The sequence below is a fragment of the Lissotriton helveticus genome, chromosome 6, assembly GCF_964261635.1.
Source record: "Lissotriton helveticus chromosome 6, aLisHel1.1, whole genome shotgun sequence".
NCBI lineage: Eukaryota > Metazoa > Chordata > Amphibia > Caudata > Salamandridae > Lissotriton > Lissotriton helveticus.
In genome coordinates, this window is record NC_136067.1 from 787,590,679 (window position 1) to 787,610,624 (window position 19,946).

Below are 19,946 nucleotides of genomic sequence, written 5' to 3' on the forward strand. Positions count from 1 at the left end.
GTTCTCATAACAAATCAAACCTATGACAACCTGGACAATCCGTGCGGCCATTGTTTTGATTTCACAGAGAACTTTAGTAAAGAATGTGCTAACGAGCAAGTCGTATGACATCTTTATTGACGTACCTATGTCCATCCTTATGTCAATCTCGGCACCTTTAAGGTATAAATATTGCCGACCTTGCCCTATGCAAACACACGCGTGGTGACAAGACGGAGCAGCCATACTTGCCGAAGCCGAGAGCAGAAGCAGACCCCGCTGGCAGCAGCCCCGCCTTCCTGACGCGCTGAGAGACGCGCTGCTATCTCAAGCCGAGAGACCCAGCACCGGCGCTTTCGGGCAGCCCTCGCAGGCAGCCTGGAATATCGAGAGCAGAGAAAGAGATACCATTCCTCATCCATCCTAACTTCCAGGTACAGAACTGAATAACCCCTCACAGAGAATTCTTTAGTTATTCACTTGGCAAAAACAAACTTAACTTAAACTGTAACTTTCTATTCCCGCCCACGCATTAGACTTAGGTCAGGTACACGGGGTAGGCGTATTTAGAAACACCAGTTGAGTACGTTTAGTCAAATGTATATGTGTATGTAAATATATTTTAATCATTTTAAACATCATATGGCTCAGAAACCATATCAATGTTTTTACAGTATTACTTTATACTATTGCTTTTAATGTATGCACTTTACTTAACTATAAGTATTGCAATAATATCGATCCATTTCTCTTGTACGAGAAAAGAGACTGATCAATAAATAACATCTTTTATTGAACACGCCCGTCTCTTCCTTTTCTCTACATTCTGATGAGACTAAGAATGCACGTACTGACTGAGTAAAATAATTGCCTTGTGCTCACACGACTCTCGAGATTGACTCTTGATTAGGGGAGAGCAAAGTTGTCATGTTCTATGGTTGTCAGAAACTAAATCCCTTCTTGTCTAATCAGGGGAGTTAATTCCTTCCTTGAACATTCAAGAAAGTTTCTAGCGAACTCTGAGCTACGCTGGCAAACCCAAAAATTAAGTCTAGTATCGACAGTAGTAGACCTAGTTAACGTCTGGTCTAGGCCTTTACTGCTGTAGGTATTATTCCAATGCGCAGAGCCTATTGGGAAAATAGGAGCTACACTACAGAAGTAAATAATTCCTATCTAAAAAATGAAAGGCTATAGAACTTAAGACAGGTCGCTATTCCAAGTGTTTTTCCATATAGGCAGGGCTCGAATCAAGGGTAGACGCCATCTACACTGCTGCAAAGTTGGCCGTTTTCAGCGAAGTGCCACATTCCTTTGCTACTTCTCCCGCAATTCACAGAAATATTTTGAACCCGTCCCGGTGGAATTTTCTAACACCAGGACACTTACAGCAGTGCTTGCACATTATCTGCTTTTGTTCCGAGCACCAGCGTGCAGGCAGGGAAGGAGCTTATCAGATTCTAGCTTCACCCATAACAAAAGCTGCAGTAAAGGGGCCATTAGGCCTCTTTTTAATGGAGTATCCTGACTGGGAGTATCACACCTAGATGCAAAGGAGGGGAAACAAGGCTCACATCTTATCACCTCACAAGTACTTAAAGAGAAATGTTTTTGACTGTGTTTAGTGCCTGCATATAAGAGATATGCATACACTGGAAAAAGGTCAGAAATGTTGGTTGTCCCAGTAATTACAAAAATAATTTAAATACCACCATTTTGTTTTGTTTCTTTATTAGTGCTAAAGCACTATAAAGAAATAAAACAAAATAGTGGTACTTAAATTGTTATTTGTCTACATGTGGTGTAGTGCCGCTACTCCGGAACTCCGCACAGTGCAAAAAAAACTCTGCCACGCATAGCTCCGCGAGCAGCAGAGTGCGTTAGATAAATGCCGTATGTGGTGATTTTCAGTGTCAGGTGCTTGTCTGCACTGTGCAATAATCGCCAACGGCAGCATGCACAGCGCAAGTGGGCGCTGCTTCCTTTCTGCCACTCGAGCAGATTTTTACTCGAGTTGCAGCTTTCTCAAGGCGAACGGACTGTTTCTCAACGCGAGCAGTCACGAACATGCATGACCACTCGCAAACATACATGACCACTCGCAATGAGAAATCTGACCGCCCACTTTGAGATCTTGCAGGGAGGTTGATTTTCCACGCTCGCGCTCACCAACTTGATGTTGAAAATCACGAATGAGGAAAAACCTTGCCGGGAGGTGGATTTTCCTCGCTCGCTAACTTGACGTTAACAAAGGCGAGCGAGGGAAAAAACCTCCACTCTGCTACGCGAAGCAGAGTTTTTCGCAACTCCGTGAGCTCCGCGTAACGCAGAATGCTGAAAGCTCCGCAAACTCCGCGAGCGGAGTTCACCTCCCAGACTTGCGCTACTCATCACAATGCAGGGTGTCAGTGCTTTACATCACACATACTGATTATACATTGAAAATATATAAATGTAAATGTAAATTGATACTTGTATAGCGCACTACTCACCCGCAGGTCTCAAGGCGCTTGTACGAATACCGCCGTGGAACCCATCCTGGCTTTCCCTGTGAGGTGTCCTCTCCTGGGCACCCCCAAGGTGGAGGCCAGGCATCCTTAGCGTTGTGGGGGCCGTTGTGGAGATTAAACAAGCTATTGCCCTGAGTTGCAGAGTGGGACTCCATGATTGGAATAGACACCGAGGCGAGAATTATCAGGTCCGTGGAATTTTGAGCCCAAGACCCGCCGAGGCGGGGAATTGAACCCTGGTCCCAGGCTAGACCTCTGCATCAGGGTCTGCCGCTCTAACCATTGAGCCACACTTCTCCACATGTGTGTACATCAATATAAGGGATATGTTACATAAGACAGCGAGGGTTACAAGGTGTAGGAGCCACATGTCCTTCATACCTATACTGGTATGAAGGACATGTGGCTCCTCCAAGGTGTAGGAGCCACATGTCCTTCATACCCATACTGAGCTATATTAAAAGGATTACAATATATGAACTGCAAGTAACAAAAGGATCTCTGTCTTAAAAGCAGTAACCCACTTATCCATTTACATAAAATAAAAGTCTGTCATCTGCGTGTTACTTATTGTGCTTTGCTGGAGACATTACTCCTCTATGCTACTTAGGTTCAAAACTAGGACTAGGCAAAACACAGATCTCGCCAGCAAATATTTTATCCTCCAGAGTTATTTTACCATTATTATTATTATTGTTCCCTGAGCTTTAACTGCCCACAAAGATGTCTGCAGCAGGTGCCTTAACCCCATAGGATATTTTAAAATACAGACATTGCAACCAATTAAGCAGAGCCGATTTACTGCCATGTTTCTCTTTGTAAACAATGTCTTTCTGGCAGGGTTTGAAAAACATAAATGTTTAAGTTGAGGCTCAGATTTCACATCCGGGTTGTATCAATATTTTGGTACAACCCAAATGCAAAATCTATTTTATTAAATATTATAATGCGCTCAAATGTACTCATTATAAGCCTGCTAAACATATGTGAGGTCGTTAGAACTGATGTCACTTCCTGTGAGGTCAAGGGTTGTGATGCCACTTTCTTTGATGGCACATATGATGTCACGTGTGGTAATGTCACGTACGGTGATGTCACACCCATTCTGCCTAATTTGGTGAGTCCCCCTCTTCTTTTTTTAGGACAGGAGCCCCACATATAGGTAGTTCACAAACTTCACAGATGGCTTGAAAACGAAATGAAATTCATTCTTAAGACTGTATACTTAACGCAAGGCCAGCTGCGGCCCCTGCAGGTAAGAGCGGTGGGCCGGGTTGGGGGGCATTTTGACAGTTGAATACGAGGGAAATTTAATACATTATTTAATTTTCCATCGTTGTCATTTGTCGAAATACCCCCGGCCCCACCTCTCTTACCTGCACGAGCCGCAGCTGCATAAGGCGTGTAACTGCATAATATGCTTGTGAAAATTATTGTTTTGTATTTGCAAAAACTGAATTTACACACATAAATTGATTTACTTGCACACACATATGGTGTTATGTCAATGGTGTGTACATCGTATTACAGAGGCGGGGAGTGGCCTTCCAAGGCAGAAATGTCATACAAAATTGGTGAACACGCTCAGATTCACACATTTGTGGTTAGTCATAACATTTTCTTTCACAGTCCGCCTCCATCGTTGATAAATGAGAGGTTAACTTCTGTCCATGGCAGAAGTACATTAAATAACCCCCAACATCAAGGATAGAAAACACTTCCAGAATTGGTGAGGATGTACATGAAGGAGTTTCTCCACGGGGAAAAATACTCCACACTCTGAATAAATGTACACCATATGCATTTACGCCTGTGAATACTATTGGAAAACTGGGACTACTGAGATTTTCCAGGCACATTACTGGATTTATTTGAGAATTAAAGACAATGAATAAATATATAGAAGTATATGTACAAACCTTTCCATGCCTCGGGTCCTCCATTTCTTACTCCATTAAACTTGGTTTCCCTAATGGTTTTTAAAAGCCTCATTTTAGTACTGACTTGTTTCAGCTGCTTTTGTTCAATTCGTAAAATAATACATTGAACGGATCCCAAGGCAGAAGTCTGAGCATGCATAATTTAAGTTGTGCACAGAGTTTCATCATGGCCCGGGGTGTAATGTTAAATCTATGCCAGGAGCACTGTTACTTTGTATCCATCAAACTAACAGATGTTCTTTATGTGATATTTCATGCTGAGATTATTTTACAATGGATGGTTATCAAGCAAAAAATACGTGAAATAATATCAGTTAAGAACAATAAGAACAATTTTATTTGTATTTAATGCACAAGTTGAAAATATAGTGCTCCTGAAAATGGACTCCACAGATGTAGACTAAATTTGATCTAGGTGAAATAATGTTTTTTTTTTTTTTTTTTTTTGTTTTTTTTTATCCTCATTTGCCTGATCCTCCTCTTATTCAGCCTCCAATTGCCAAGCATTTATTACTCAGAGTGCAGGCCTCCTGCTGCCCCTGATAATGCGGTTGGTTGCCCTCGGCAGGGATGGCCTGAAGAGAGGACGGGGTGTGACTCCAACCTTGGTGTTACACCAGTTGAACTAGCCTTGGAGCCAACCGAAGGGGGCCTAGTTCTTGGAGTTACTAAGGCATAATCATTGGACCGGGGAAAAAAAAAAAAAAAAAAAAAAAAAAACCCCGGCTATTGCTTCCACTGAACCAAATAGTTCCAAAACGCCCGGTTACGTGAGCCACCTGATCTCAACATGTCAGTCTTAGAGGTTGTATACAAAGATGTTAACCAGTTTGCATGTGTTGGTGGTGTTTTTTCTATCCAAACCTTGCATATCTCTCTTCTTGCAAGTAGTATTGCGTAAAACAGAAATGTCCTTGCATGGCCCTTTATACTGTTGTCCCATCCGAAAATAACCAGGGGGAGTGTTAGAGAAATCGAGATGTTAAGAATCGAATCCAGGGTCGCTTTAACCTCATTCCAGAACTGCAATAGGTTGGGGCAGTCTATAAACATGTGAATGTCTGAAGCTGCGATGTAATTGCATTTATTGCATTTTTTCCCTGGAACGAATTTAGACAGTTTTAAGGGGGTAAAATAGGCTCGATGTATCGTAAAAAAATGGTTGCGCCTAAGCCATGCCGGTTTAACACATTTATATAGCAGGGTGCAGGATTTCTGCCAGATTTCAATACTCTGGGCCCCACATTCTATGCCCCATAGCTGTTCCGGGAGGATAAATTCTCCATCTATCTCTTCTAACAGACTCCAGTACCACTGCGAGACTTCTTTAGGTGAAATAATGTTGCTTGCACAATAAAACTTGTTCCTCTGAATATAACAGTAGAATTTCGCTAAATCAGTGTATAAAGTTTACTTTTGGGAAAATTAGATGCAGAAGCTTTATATGTATTTAATTTGAATTGCTGGAAACCGGGAAATATAATGGATACTGTTGGAAAGTAGGATCTGCTTCTATGGTTCCCCCCACTTTTTGCTTCATGTAATGCTGTTTCTGACTAGTCTGACTGGGATCCTGCTAATAAGGACCCCAGTCTCTGTGCTTTCTCCCCTAAATTGGTTTGGTAATTACTTGGGTACTTCCCAGATTGGACACTGGTGTAACCTTATCAGTCCCTAGTATTTGGTACTAAGGGCATAGGTACACCTAGGGTCCCCCATGGGCTGAAGCATGTATTATGCCACCCATGGGAGGCCACTCGTTTGTAACTACAGGCCTGCCATTGCTGCCTGTGTAACACCCTACCTTCCTCGGAAGCGGTCGTCGCTCCTCACGCTCCCTGACCCTCCCGACTTACTGCTCTGCTCTCTGCTCTCTGCTGCCTGGGATCTGCTGCTTGGGATCGTAGCGCTATACTGATCACTGCTGCCTGGTATCGTAGCGCTATACTGCTCATTGCTGCCTGTTACCGTAGCGCTATACTGCTCACTGGTTTAATTTCCATTTGGGTACTGCTCGCATTGCCTGTTGCTGCATTTGTGCCTGATTCGCCTGATTTCCACTGCCCATTCCACAGCGTTACTCCGACTGTGCCCCAATATCGTCCTGTTTCTCTTTGTTTGTGCTTCCATTTTGTTTATCTGAGCCAGTCCCTCCACCCCGCCCCCGCCTCCCATGTGAGAGCCCCTCGCTCCGCCCCCCTCCACTATTCCCATATGTCAGATGCTTTTACGCGCAGCGGTCGCGCCCCATGCGCGCTGAAGGCGCGCCAAAGGTAAGCCCGTCTACGCCCTTCCGCGCCTGGACCGCGCCCAGCGCCAGACCGCCTGGTCCCCGCCATACCCACCCCACTCGCTTTAGGTATGACGCCGCAACTCTCCTCGCCCTTAACCCCGGACACACACCACAATGCTACGAGGCTGCCCCGGGACGTACCCACGGTCCCTTCGCCTGCCGCTCCTGCAAATTTATCAGCGTTAAGACCCACACCACATCCACTAACCCCAAACACAGCTCCGACTCTAACCACCTGAAGTACATCCTGCTGAACACCCGCTCGGTCCACAGACACGCCACCGAACTCTGGGATCTACTCGACACTACATCACCGGACGTCGCCTTCCTTACGGAAACATGGATGAACGCATCATCAACACCCGACATCGCCATTGCCATCCCGCACAATTACAAGATCATCCGAAAAGACCGCACCGTCCAAACAGGAGGAGGCATCGCCATCGTCCATAAGAACTCCATCCGCATCACGACCAGCTCCGACAATAACCTTACAACCGCCGAACACCTCCACTTCCAGATCCACACCGACCCTAGGACCACACTCAGAGGCACCCTCATCTACAGGCCTCCAGGAACCCGTAAACAATTCAGCGAAGACATCACTGACTTCATCGGTCCACATGCCCTCGCCTCCGAGAACTACATTCTACTAGGAGACCTCAACTTCCACCTGGAAAAGAAAAACGACAGCAACACCACCACCCTTCTTGACAACCTGGCCAATCTCGGCCTCAAACAACTTGTTAACACCCCCACCCATGTAGCCGGACATACGCTCGACCCAATCTTCACCTCCAGCAAACATATCTCCTTCGATCACACCACAGCTCTCCATTGGACGGACCACTGTTGTGTTCACTTCAGCTACAAAACCACCTCAACCTACAACCCCCCTCAACCTATCCCCCGGAGAAAATGGAACAAAATCACCACCGACCAACTCCTCACATCGCTCAACCAGAACCCACCCGCCCTCTCATCGGACCCAAACCAAGCTGCCATCAAATTCAAACAATGGATCACTCACAGCGCTGACGAATTAGCACCCCTGAAAAACCATCACACCAAACAAAACAACAAAAAAGCCCCCTGGTTCAACGATGACCTTAAGAAATCCAAGAAGCTTTGCCGTACTCTCGAGAAAACATGGAGAAAGAACCCAACCACCGACAACATGACCACCTTCAAGTCAGCCACCCGCATACACCACCAGCTGATTCGAGCCACCAAGAAATCATCATTCAAGAATCGACTCGACAACAACGCCCATAACAGCAAGGAACTATTCAACATCATCAAAGAATTCACCAACCCCACCGCAGCCTCAAACGACATCACTCCCTCCCAAGACCTCTGCGACTCGTTATCCTCCTTCTTCTACAACAAAATTGCCGACATACATAACAGCTTCGAAAACAGTTCCAACAAACAATCCTCTCCACACCCCTCAGAACCTAAACCGCCCTCTAACAACCTCAGCGCCTGGAACCCAATCACCACTGAAGACACCATCCGCCTAATGAATTCCATCCACTCTGGCTCGCCAACCGACCCATGTCCCCACCACATCTACAACAAAGCAGACTCCATCATCGCACCCCATCTCCGTGATGTCATCAATTGCTCCTTCAACTCTGCTACCTTCCCAGAAAGTTGGAAACATGCCGAAGTCAGCGCCCTCCTGAAGAAACCCACAGCAGACCCCTCTGAACTTAAAAACTACCGCCCCATATCCCTCCTCCCATTCCCGGCCAAAGTCATTGAGAAAGCCGTCAATAGCCAACTCGCTGCCTTCCTCGAATCCAACAACTTCCTTGACCCCTCACAGTCCGGCTTTCGAGCCAAACACAGCACCAAAACCGCCCTCATCGCAGCAACAGACGACATCCGAACACTACTGGACAACAGAGAAACAGTGGCCCTCATTCTACTCGACCTCTCCGCCGCCTTCGACACTGTCTGTCACAGCACCCTCATACAACGCCTCAGCAACATCGGCATAAAAGGAAAAGCCTTGGACTGGATCATCTTGTTCCTAGCTGGGAGAACTCAGAAAGTCCAACTTCCCCCAGTCAAATCAAAAGCCACCGAAGTCCTCTGCGGTGTACCACAAGGATCATCACTCAGCCCCACCCTCTTCAATGTTGACATGAGTCCACTCGCTTCCATCGCGCGCCAACACAACCTCAACATCATCTCCTACGCTGACGACACCCAGCTGATCCTTTCCCTCACCAAAGACCCCAACACCGCCAAAACCAATCTTCACGAAGGCGTGAAAGAAGTAGCCATATGGATGAAAAACAGCCGTCTAAAACTTAACTCAGACAAAACGGAAGTGCTCATCCTAGGAGCATCCCCCTCTGCCTGGGACGACTCATGGTGGCCTTCGGAGCTGGGCTCTGCACCCACACCCACAGACCACGCACGTAACCTAGGCTTCATCCTAGACTCCTCCCTCTCGATGACCAGACAAGTCAACGCCGTCTCATCCTCCTGCTTCAACGTTCTTCGTATGCTCAAAAAAATCTTCCATTGGATCCCCACCGAGACAAGAAAGACTGTCACCCACGCACTGGTTACGAGTCGACTAGACTACGGAAACACCCTCTACGCCGGAATTACAGCCAAATTACTGAAAAAACTCCAACGCATCCAAAACGCTTCGGCGAGACTCATTTTGGACATCCCTCGCCAAGATCACATTACCGGCCACCTGAAAGACCTCCACTGGCTTCCCGTCAATAAGAGAATAACATTCCGTCTCCTCACCCACGCACACAAGGCCCTCTACAAACTAGGACCCGAATGCCTCAACACTCGACTATCCTTCCACACACCCACCCGCCAACTGAGATCCTCCAATCAAGGCCTCGCCGCAGTTACGCGTATCCAAAGATCCACCATGGGAGGTAGATCCTTCTCCTACTTGGCGGCCAAGACCTGGAACTCACTCCCCACTCACCTCCGCCTGACACAGCACCACATCTCCTTCAGAAAAGAACTTAAAACCTGGCTATTCGATAAATAATTAAACCCCTCCCCAAGCGCCTTGAGACCCTCTGGGTGAGTAGTGCGCTATACAAACTCTTGAACTTGAACTTGAACTTGAAGGTGTGGCTCACTGGTTAGAGGCGGCAGACCCGGAAGCAGAGGACGACCAGAGTTCTATCCCCGACGCGGCAGGGTCGTGGACCACGGTCAGCGGACTCGATAATTCTCGCCTCGGTGCCTACTCTAACCAGGAATCACACTCGGCAACTCTGGGCATTAGCTTGCCTCATCTCCACAACGGCCCCCCACATACGCCAGGGATGCCTGGTTTCACCTTGGAGATACCCAGTTGGGACCATCTCACACGGAAAGCCAGGACAGGTGCCCCAGCGGTCTACAGCGCAGAGATACTCCTTTGGGAGTCGATTCTAGCGCTTTAGAAACCCACAATTAATTAATTAAGGTGCACTTGCATGAGCAGGACACATCTACATCCTACGGAGTCCATTCTCCTGGGTTGATAGTAAGACAGCCATATAACATATAGAGGGGCACTGCATCATTACTCGATGACCATCTCAAAATTGGATGTAACAAATCCTATCATGTTTGGTATCAAACATGTTGGAATCATACCCCCACCCCACACTGTAAACGGTGTGAGAGGTATGATTCCATGCACCGTAAAGCTCCTTTGGGAGGCCCTCTGTGCCGGGAACCAGTCTTCCAGACCCGGACAGCAAGCTAGAGCCGCTGCTGGCCAGAGACACGTTTCTGTCCTCCTGCTGGTGATCCAAGCTCGGAGAGGAGGAGAAGGCAGAACAATAGGTATCCTGTCACAGGGAGGTGTGACCACCTACTAGACCAGTCTTAGTGTATTGGGGCCGGATGGGGGCGCTTACCAATGCCACATAGTCTGCGTGCAGGGCACACTTGGTGCTCTCCATGCATAAATTAGTTCAAACCAGTTCAGGGAGCTGTTTGCTTCCTCGCTGGCACAAAACTGGACAAAAGACAGGGGAGTGTTCTCCCCCTTGTCCAGCCTCTCCTTAGGCAGGGACCCCTGAATTGTCTCAACCCTTTCCTTAGGGTATTTAAGGGCTTACCTGTGGGTAGGTCCCTAGATTCTTCGTGGGACAAGATTCATTTCAGACACCACTTCTTATTCAACTGTCTAGGCACTCTGGACTTTGCTCTGGGCATCAAGGCTGCAACACGGAGGACTCCTTCTGCTCCTGATTTCGTTGCCCTGCTCATCTGCTGCAATGTCCGTGCCTGTGCACCATACAGGAACCTTCCAAGGCCCATGGACATCCAAGACACCTGAAGGAATCTCCCTTGAAGTAAAAGAGTCCCTTCCCTGCATCTGCAGGCACCCCAACTAAGCTGACCGGTCTGCTGATCCTGGGTTCCCACGGACTCCAAAAGGCTCAGCAACAGTGGTGGTGGTTCCTCACATCACCCAAGGCCTGCCCTGTCCTTTCACCAAGTTTGAGGCCAGTATCCCTCGTCGGAGCTGTATGAACCGAACCCCTGTGCACCGTTTTGACTTGCAGTTGCAAAGGCTTGTTGGCTTCTTCCCTCAAGACCTTCGGGCTCCAAGTAGCCCCAACCTCACGCATCTCCAGTGACTAAGATATTCGTCCTCAACGCATCACTTGCACCGTGGGCCTGCATCTTTGGTTAGCTGCTTGAGGGCCTCTTGCGACTCCAGTGCCTCCGGCCTGCGGGTCCTCTTGAAGGTCATCTTTGAATTCATTGGACTCCCCTGATTGCTTTGGGCCTGCCCTGACTCCCCTGCTTGTGGTGAGTCTCCTGGATCTTGCTGGTCCTGACATTGTACCTTCTTCAACTTCCACGTTGGTTGCAGTTTACAAGGCTTGTTGGTGCTCCCGCCAGACACCGACCCCCTCAACTCTCGGCATCCGACATGGGACAGCTCTTGTATGGTTCCTGATCTTCCACAGTGTCACCTGGTCCTCAGCTGCAGTTTCAAGGTCACGGTCAGCTCTCCTGCAGCACTCTACATCGGTGGGCATTCGTCTTCCGTGCCTCCTGGTCACTCCTGAGTGGCATAGTCTCTGTCCCCTCTGCTTGCAGGTTCTTCACATCTTGAATCCACCTTTGGGTTCCACCGGACACTTTCACCTTCTCTAGCGTTGGCATCTTTCTTCAGTCCTCCGTTGAGTTCGACTGCGGTTTCCGACACCTCTTCATACCTATGCACCCGGCTTCCCTAGTGCAGGTATCCTGGTTCCTAAAGTATCCACTGGTGGGGTGTCTCTCCAACCTTCTGTCTTCCACGGGATTTTTTCAGGGTCCACTGGGAAGGGTCCTTCTTTAAAATTGCAACCGCGACTTACCGATTGACTTGCATTGATCCAAAGGTCATGTTCCCACTGCACACGGCCTCCGTGGGCTCCTGGTTACTTGGGTTGTTTCTTTGGTCCCGGGCACTTCTACATCTTCTGGGTATAGTCTTGACTTGAGTCGTGGTTTGCATACCACTATTTTAGTATGTGGGTTGGTCTCCCCCTGGTGACCACGGTGTATTTCGTGCTGCTAACCTGTTTCTATTGAAAAGTATTGTGTGCACTGTGTATATCTTCAACTAGGAGATATCTGTATGTGTTAGTGAGTGTCTTATAATAAATACATATTTTTATAAATACAATGTGTGGTTCTTTTTTTCTTAATCTACACCTATAAGATTATGTTCTGATAAAACAAGCTGCTTTACGATCCTTCTGGACTAAGCCTGAAGGCTGCTCTCCACAGCTACCACTTAGAGAGCTTTCCAAGGTTGTTTAAGACCATTAAAATCAACATAATGGTTGTCTGCATTGGTGCAAGGTGCCCACTTAAAAAAGTGTACACCACATACCAAGCCTGCTTCTCACAGTTACAAAATGTTGGATGTCCTGTCTTATTTTTCCTGAAAAGTTCAATAAACCTGAATCTTCATTTGTACTCTTAAAGGTTGATGACGGACTTCTGTCAAGCCATATACATGTTTTATAACTGAGTATCAAACTCAGTTTGTCTGATTTTATTCTTGTTTATGAGAAAATGTGCAAGCTTTGTCTGATTTTCGCAAGTGAACGATTGTGTTATTCATCATATTTCCTTTATTTCTTTTCAACAGAACCATAAAAGGTACAATGTAAAAAACAATTCATAAGAAATACAACAAAAATATGCAAATTCATTAGAAAAATTACTCTAGTAAATACAAGCTCGTTGTGGGAATTACAGTCCAACAAAACAAATCTCATATTTTAAAATCCATAAAACTAACATTAATAAAAGTTAACAAAAAAAGCACCCCAAGCTAAAAAGATTTCCTTTTTTATATCTTTGAAGGAACTACTGCTTTCTGGTATGCCAGAAATTGATGTGAGTGATTGGATGAAGAATACAGAATATACCAGCGGTTATGAAAGAGATGACCCGGTTATTCAGGTAAGAACTGGAGAGGTGAAAATAAAATATAATAAGCAGGCGCTTCGGAAATGCAACCATGCTAAGCTTTTAAACGTCGGTGGTACTGCTGTTCCTATTTAGAAAGCATTAGCATTGGCGTCTCTTTTCAGTGTGTTTTCATAAAGCTGTTTTGATTTTCTAATCAAATGAGTTTATTTTTCGCTGTTTAATGTGGTTGTTGGGGCTATACTGTGATTTCTGTATTCAGGTTTTGTGCACTTATGCAGCTGCTGTTCTGGGCCACCTTGTGTCAGTGGTATAGGGAATTAACCTTCGGCTATCTCCTGCCCCAACTAGGCATTTCTATTATTGATGATTGAAGGTTACTCAAGATGGAGGCCTAGTTCCAGGTTAATGGAATCCAGTGTCAGGCTTGATGACCCCATTGGCTGAGTCTAGCAATATTGATGAGGGACCCTGTCACTTTTTTCATACTATATTCTTGAATTGGGGGCCTGTAGCATCCATTATTCGCCTCGGCAGCTATCTTAAATTCTTAATTATATCATCACTTACTCGGAGAAACATACTCTGAAGACGTAATCACCCAAATTCTCAATTGATATGCCTAAATGTGCGAAAGGCGCCCTATATTTGTCTAAATGTGTCAATAATGATATCTCTAATCCACGCAGCCTAAAAGACAAATGAAACACAAGGCCGTGTCCACATGGACCCCACGGGGTTTTGTAAAGCGAAGATTTATACTTATGACTGAACTCCTCAGATGTTGCAGAATGTCACCGTGAACAGCTGCGATGAGAAATGTCAAACCTAAGACTTTGGGATTTATATTTATTAGGCAGGGATACTCTGACATGTGTTTGCTGGGCACAGATCCGCTCATTTTGAATATTTCAAGTGTTATTTGCCCGAATACCAACCTTTTTCTGTTTTTTTGGAAAATAGAACGTCCACTTCATCTGTTTGCTTATATTAAAATTACATTTGAGCATCCTTTTAAGTCAGAGCTGTGTGACTCCATTAGCTACTTGTACTGTTGTCATCTGAGCTCAGTTTATAAAAAGGTATATAAACTTACATTTGTGAACATGCTAAGAGTATGCCCACCTTTTCATTTCATAAGTCATCCTTACTGCACATCCACTTTTAGTACAGTGGCGAGAAATGATTTAAGCAATTGAGGGGCTAAGTCTGTTTATGCTAAGGCGAGTGTTTCAGACATTGTCCATGCATGTCCAGCTTCAATAGAAACAAGCATTGGCAAAGGCAATAGGTCTGGCGTCGTCCACCAGCCTTTTAGAAATACTTGCTTAGTCTTGACTTTTGCAAAACTTTGTTTGGAATGATACCAGACATATGTAAATCTAAAAAAAAAAAACATTGATTTCAGGCAAACATATTTTTGGGGCTTCAAAAAGCTCACTTGACCATAGTATTCCCTGGCACTGAAGGAAACTGCTTTGTCTCATAGTTAAGTCAGCCACTGTCCTTTATGCATGCTCGAGTGGGTTGGAGGAAAAATGTGATTGACCCCAACCACAGACAAATGGAGTGTGGCAAAAAAACAAACTATAAGTAACTAAGCCAATCGCACAAGTTTAGTAAAATCATAAGGTCTTGATTAGCACATTGTTGTGCCATTGACTGCCGGCTTCTTGTCTTTGAGAAATAAAGAGGGAAAGAAAGAAAAAGGAAGGAAGGGAAGAAAAAAAGAAGACAAAGAATGAAAACAGGGTAAAAAAAAGAAAGATGGCAAGAAATGAAGAAGGAAGACAACAATAAAGGAAAGAAATAAGGCAGACTAGAAAGATGAAAGGAAAGAAAGAAGGAATGTAAGGTAGAAGGATGTATAGAAGAATTGAAAGCAAGACAATAGAAAAATGGAATGAAAGCAAGAAAGGAAAGAAGGAAAAAAAGGCAAGGGAAAAAGAAAGCAAGAAAGGAGAAAAGAAGGAATAAAGAAGGCAGGAAAGAATTAAAAAAGGGAAGCAAGACAAGTAATAAAAGAAAAAGGATTTCTAGAAAGAAGAAAAAGGAAACAAAGAAGGAATGCATAAAATGCAAGGCATAAAAAGAGCAAGAAAGACAGATTGAAAAAAAATGGAAAGAAAGAATGAAGGAACGAAAAAGAAGGAATAAAATAATTAACAAAAAAAGGAAAGAACGAAAGTTGGAAAGACAAAAAGAAGAAAGGAAACAGGAAAATAAAAAAAGTGTTGCAAGTGATGCAAATTGAACACGATAATGCTGGTTTTCTTTCTGAGCAAAGTTTATTAACAGAGCCACTGGTAAAATCGAGCCCAGAATAACATGTTTTGAAAAATTCCTTGCTTAATATTTCGCACGTATAATACTTAATCTTTCAACAATTCAATACAGAATAGTTTCAAAAGAACAGAATCTGATATGCTGTGAAATACCGGCAGTCAGTTAAAGGATTCTTCGAAAGAAATTTACAACAGCATTGGCCAGAGACTGGAGCTTATGTAGTGTGGAATGTGGCCTGTGCCATCACCTGGCTTACTGGTATAAAGTGTCCTGCTTTCACATCAGACTCTAAACACAAAGAGAACATCGAAGTAATAAATTAGAACAAAAACATTGGCACAGAAGGGAACTAACTTTGTGTGCGGTATGTTCTTTTTGATAGAGCAAAATGCAGTCACCCAAAGTGAAGTTATTCAATGGCTGAAGTGGGTTGCCCCCCGCCCCATTCCTTAGTGGGCGGAAGCAAAATATGAATGACACGCAATTAGTCCAATGGGTGAAGACAGCTGGCTGAAATCCCTTTTAAATAAGTATATTGTGCGTATATATATATATATATATATATATATATATATATATATATATATATATATATATATATAACAATTCCCTGAACAAGGGAAAACGGAATTAATTTACACACGGCGGGTCCTGCCGTGCTTCGCGTGCACCGCCTGAAGAGCGCCCGGAAGCCTCAGACTTGGATCAGACGGGAGGTGATATATATATATATATATATATATATATATATATATTTTTTTTTTTTTCAAATCAAAAGGTCTTGGCTAACCTCGGAGCTAAAAATGTGGCGGTTGTGGTAGAATTGCTGAACTGTGTTTACACATACCAGCTTTCTCAGAAACTTTTTCAGTTGTCTCTTTTTCAGCTGTTCTGCTCAAAGGAAAATGTAACTTGCTGAAACAGTAGTGAAGAAAATTGCGTTGCCTGGGCAAAAATGGAAGAAAACTGGAACGCATCGTTTTTAATTCGCATTTGTTTTTAGTCTAAAACATGATATACCATTCTCTTTTTTTCCCTAGTGGTTCTGGGAAGTTGTCCAAGAAATTACTCCTGAAGAGCGAATTTTGCTGCTACAGTTTGTTACTGGAAGGTGAGGAATAAATTGTATCCACCTTTCTGACTAAATGGCCGTGTACCTGATTCTTAGATATACTTATGTGAAGTTGCTTTAGTGGGATATGAGGAATGTCAAAATTACTATTTTTATAACACAAAATATTTCAGTGTGTCAGTTGTGCATAGGTTATTTTCTCTTTTAATACAGTTAATAGCAAACGGGTGAAATTGGTTGGATTTAACAGCAGTGTGATGCTGGAATAAATAACTCACAAACTTTAAATTAACCGGAAATACTTCTCAAATAGTTACTGTTCATATGTTACGAACCAAAGATGGATACATCTTCAAATGTCATAGATGAAGGTCAAGTACACAAATCCTCTCCCAGTTATCTTAAGAATTCATACACCAACGCCTTCAATCAGATAATGGGTTTGCATTCAGAGGTCTGCGTTCACAGTTTTTCTGCTTGGCTTGCAATCACAATCTGACCCACAAGAAACACTTTTTGTGATCAAGCAGGCCCCAGGGCGTTGGATTTCAGTCCCTAGCTTTCGGTTAGTTTTGAAATACAAACCATCTTACCTTTGATTTGAAACAGCATATGCGAAACGTGGCGTATTTGAAATGGAGTGGTTGTGAAGCTTACTTTATTTTACGCAGTTTTATATAGCGCGAACTTGATCCGAATCGGTTATCAGAGCGCTTTACATAGCACCAGTTGCATTACATGAGGACACATTCATTTTTGTTAGTCAAGGGGAGATTAGGTGATGTGCCCAGAATCACAGGATGTTCAGCGTCATTGCCGAGACACGAATCCAGTTCCCCAGATTCGAGGTCGACTGCCCTAGCCATTAGGCCAACTCCTCCCCCCGTTTAAATATGTTCTCATTGTTCATTTTTGTCTCTAAGCTTCTAATATATTGAATCATGTAGTTGTTTTGAACACCTGGCATGTGGAGGAGCAGCCTGGCATTTTTCCATCCAGTGCGGTTATAAGGATTTTTTTGTGGTTGCAGGCAAGACATGTTTTGGGGCCCTCATGTTCAACTTTGAATTTGATCACCTATTTTCTAACCATTCAAGCTTACGTGATGCTAGACTGTATTGAACTATGCAAGTAATCTGTTTCTTGTGTAGTGCTACCACACTGCTGACTGTCAGCTCGAGGGTGCTAGCTCCTGGTCATATTCTTGTGGTCTGTCTTTCTTTTTTCTACCTTTCCTGCCCAATAAATTGTAAAGCACAAACGTCCAGCAGCTGTATCATTCAGTCTCTGCTTTTGCATCAGGGGGTTGCACTGCTGCGTCAACGTAGAGACAAAAAGATGTCAATGTGATGAAAGGCTTACTTGCTACTTTCTGCTGAAGAACCAGAACTCATCACATGCATAACACTGAAGTCACAATTAGATATACATGTACATTTGATATATATGCGGTGTCATTGAAAATGCTTGAAGGTCCTTTTGGCTGCCTCATCAATGTGGTGTTGTAAGATCATAAATTCTTTGGTAGGACACAAGGAAACACAGACAAAGCTGAGACCTATGTTGCTTGTTTAAAGGTAATGGATGTATGCGCATGTTTGGTGACATCACAAACTTCTTGATTAGGAACCAGCGAGTGAGGTGTACTAAAAAGCAGAGAATCCAGGAATATCTTTTTATGAAGAACCCTTCACTGAAAGAGGACCTGGAGAAGAGATTGTGAAAGGGATGGGAAACCCAAATGGTTGAGTTAAGGACTGGTGTCCGACAGAAGGAGTGGGAGTAGGGGAGCCGTGTGAATGAGTTATCCTGTTGTGGAGACACTTGTGACACGTAAAATAGCCCTACTTGCAATGCGTGGAATGTCCTGTGTATAAAATGTGGCAAGTAAGGCCATTTTGGGTGTGTAGGAGTGATAAAGTGTCAAGTGTGGATAGTGTGACCAAAGAGGTGAGGATGGTGGTGCTGAATGTTAAAGGGATCGCCGTATCCGTGGACAACTGGTGTATTGCCATGAATGTGAGACTGTGCTGAACAGTAGCAAACTAATGGTATGGGCAGACTCGGGGTCACCATACGTGATAGTGAGTAATTTGAATTTGGAGGAGCACTTTAAGGTAACAGTATTGAGTTATCTTCTCCTGACTCTAGCCTGGTGAGCTATGGTGGTGCCAGAATTGGTCTTAGGGATTGCAGTGATGAGGATACACTTATGTAATAGGGAGACGTGGAGAAGATATATGTTGCCAGATGTAGACAATCTTTTAGGTTGATGTTACCAAAGTGATATGGGCATTACGCTTAATCCCAATGTCCCAAATTTATTCTGGTGACTAATGTTGGGGATCGTGCTCCTATATAGGAGGAATTTTTAGGAAGATTATAGTCTTGATCCACACTAAGTCCTGTGTTTAAAATGTCAGCAGGATTCCCAGCGTAATGTTGGAGGCATTGAGGGATGAATTACATAAACTGTTAAACCAGGGGGTAACAGAGGGAATTGAATCATTGGGTGAAGTCATAATTGATCTCACCAGTGTGTCATATAATGCCATTTAGGATGTCATCAGAGTTTATGAGCATCACCTTAGAGGGTGTGAGGTGCGGTTTTTGTAGCTAACCATCCCTAGTTAATTTCAATGTGATTTGTTTTGGTTTGTTTCTAACCATTGCTGCACTTTAATTGTGTTTATTCCAACCAATTTCCCTTAAAAAAAAGAAGGAAATGCTAATATCGTAGGAGAAAAAGAAACCATAGTTTAGCCTACCAGTCTTTTCCAGAATTTTTTGTTTTTTTTAGATATCCTTCATCTAGCTATGCACATAAACTACCTTGCAGCCAACCCCTGCTGAGCACAGCTAATTGCATATACCCAGGCACAATGGCGATTGGATGTGGGTCCTGGACTGCCAGCCAGACCCTTGCCCAACCCTCAGGCAACCATACCCTCTGATTATGGCCTTTGGCGTGAGCAGCAGGGATTGGCCACAGGGAATGATTTGTAGCCAGCCCCAGTGCTCAGTGGCAACTTTACGCAGCAAGGATCGGCAGTAGTCCCAGCACCCAACCTCTCATGCTGCCACTGCAGATGGTCTTCAGCTGTGCACAACGGAGTTTGACCCTGAGGCCTGGCATTTAGACTCTGCTTTTGACTGCGTGGTCCACTCTAAGTTATGGAGTCTGCTATGACACTTAGGGGTTGATGAAAAAATTATTTATTTTCTTAAACGTTTTTATAGTGACGCGTCTGCTCGGGTCCGTTACGGCCTGAAGGGTGGAGTGGAGTCAGGCAGGGATGTGTCCTGGCCCCATTCCTTTTTAATCTGTATATAAATGGTCTGGAGGCGGCCCTGTGTAGAGATAGTTTAGACTCCCCGAATGTATCAGGCCGTCCAATTCCGGCTCTTTTGTATGCAGACGATGCCGTGCTGATGTCTCG

At 44.4% G+C, this 19,946-nt stretch overlaps 1 protein-coding gene across 4 annotated transcripts in view; it reads left to right on the forward strand.

Moving 5' to 3' along the window:
- HACE1 (HECT domain and ankyrin repeat containing E3 ubiquitin protein ligase 1) overlaps positions 1–19,946 on the forward strand; it is a 302,230-nt gene that overhangs the window by 208,918 nt on the left and 73,366 nt on the right. For all 4 annotated transcript variants that reach the window (XM_078648310.1, XM_078648311.1, XM_078648312.1 and 1 more), the window contains 2 exons: positions 13,083–13,181; positions 16,475–16,545. In XM_078648310.1, coding sequence (XP_078504436.1) covers positions 13,083–13,181; positions 16,475–16,545 — 170 coding nt within the window. The remainder of the gene's footprint in view (positions 1–13,082; positions 13,182–16,474; positions 16,546–19,946) is intronic.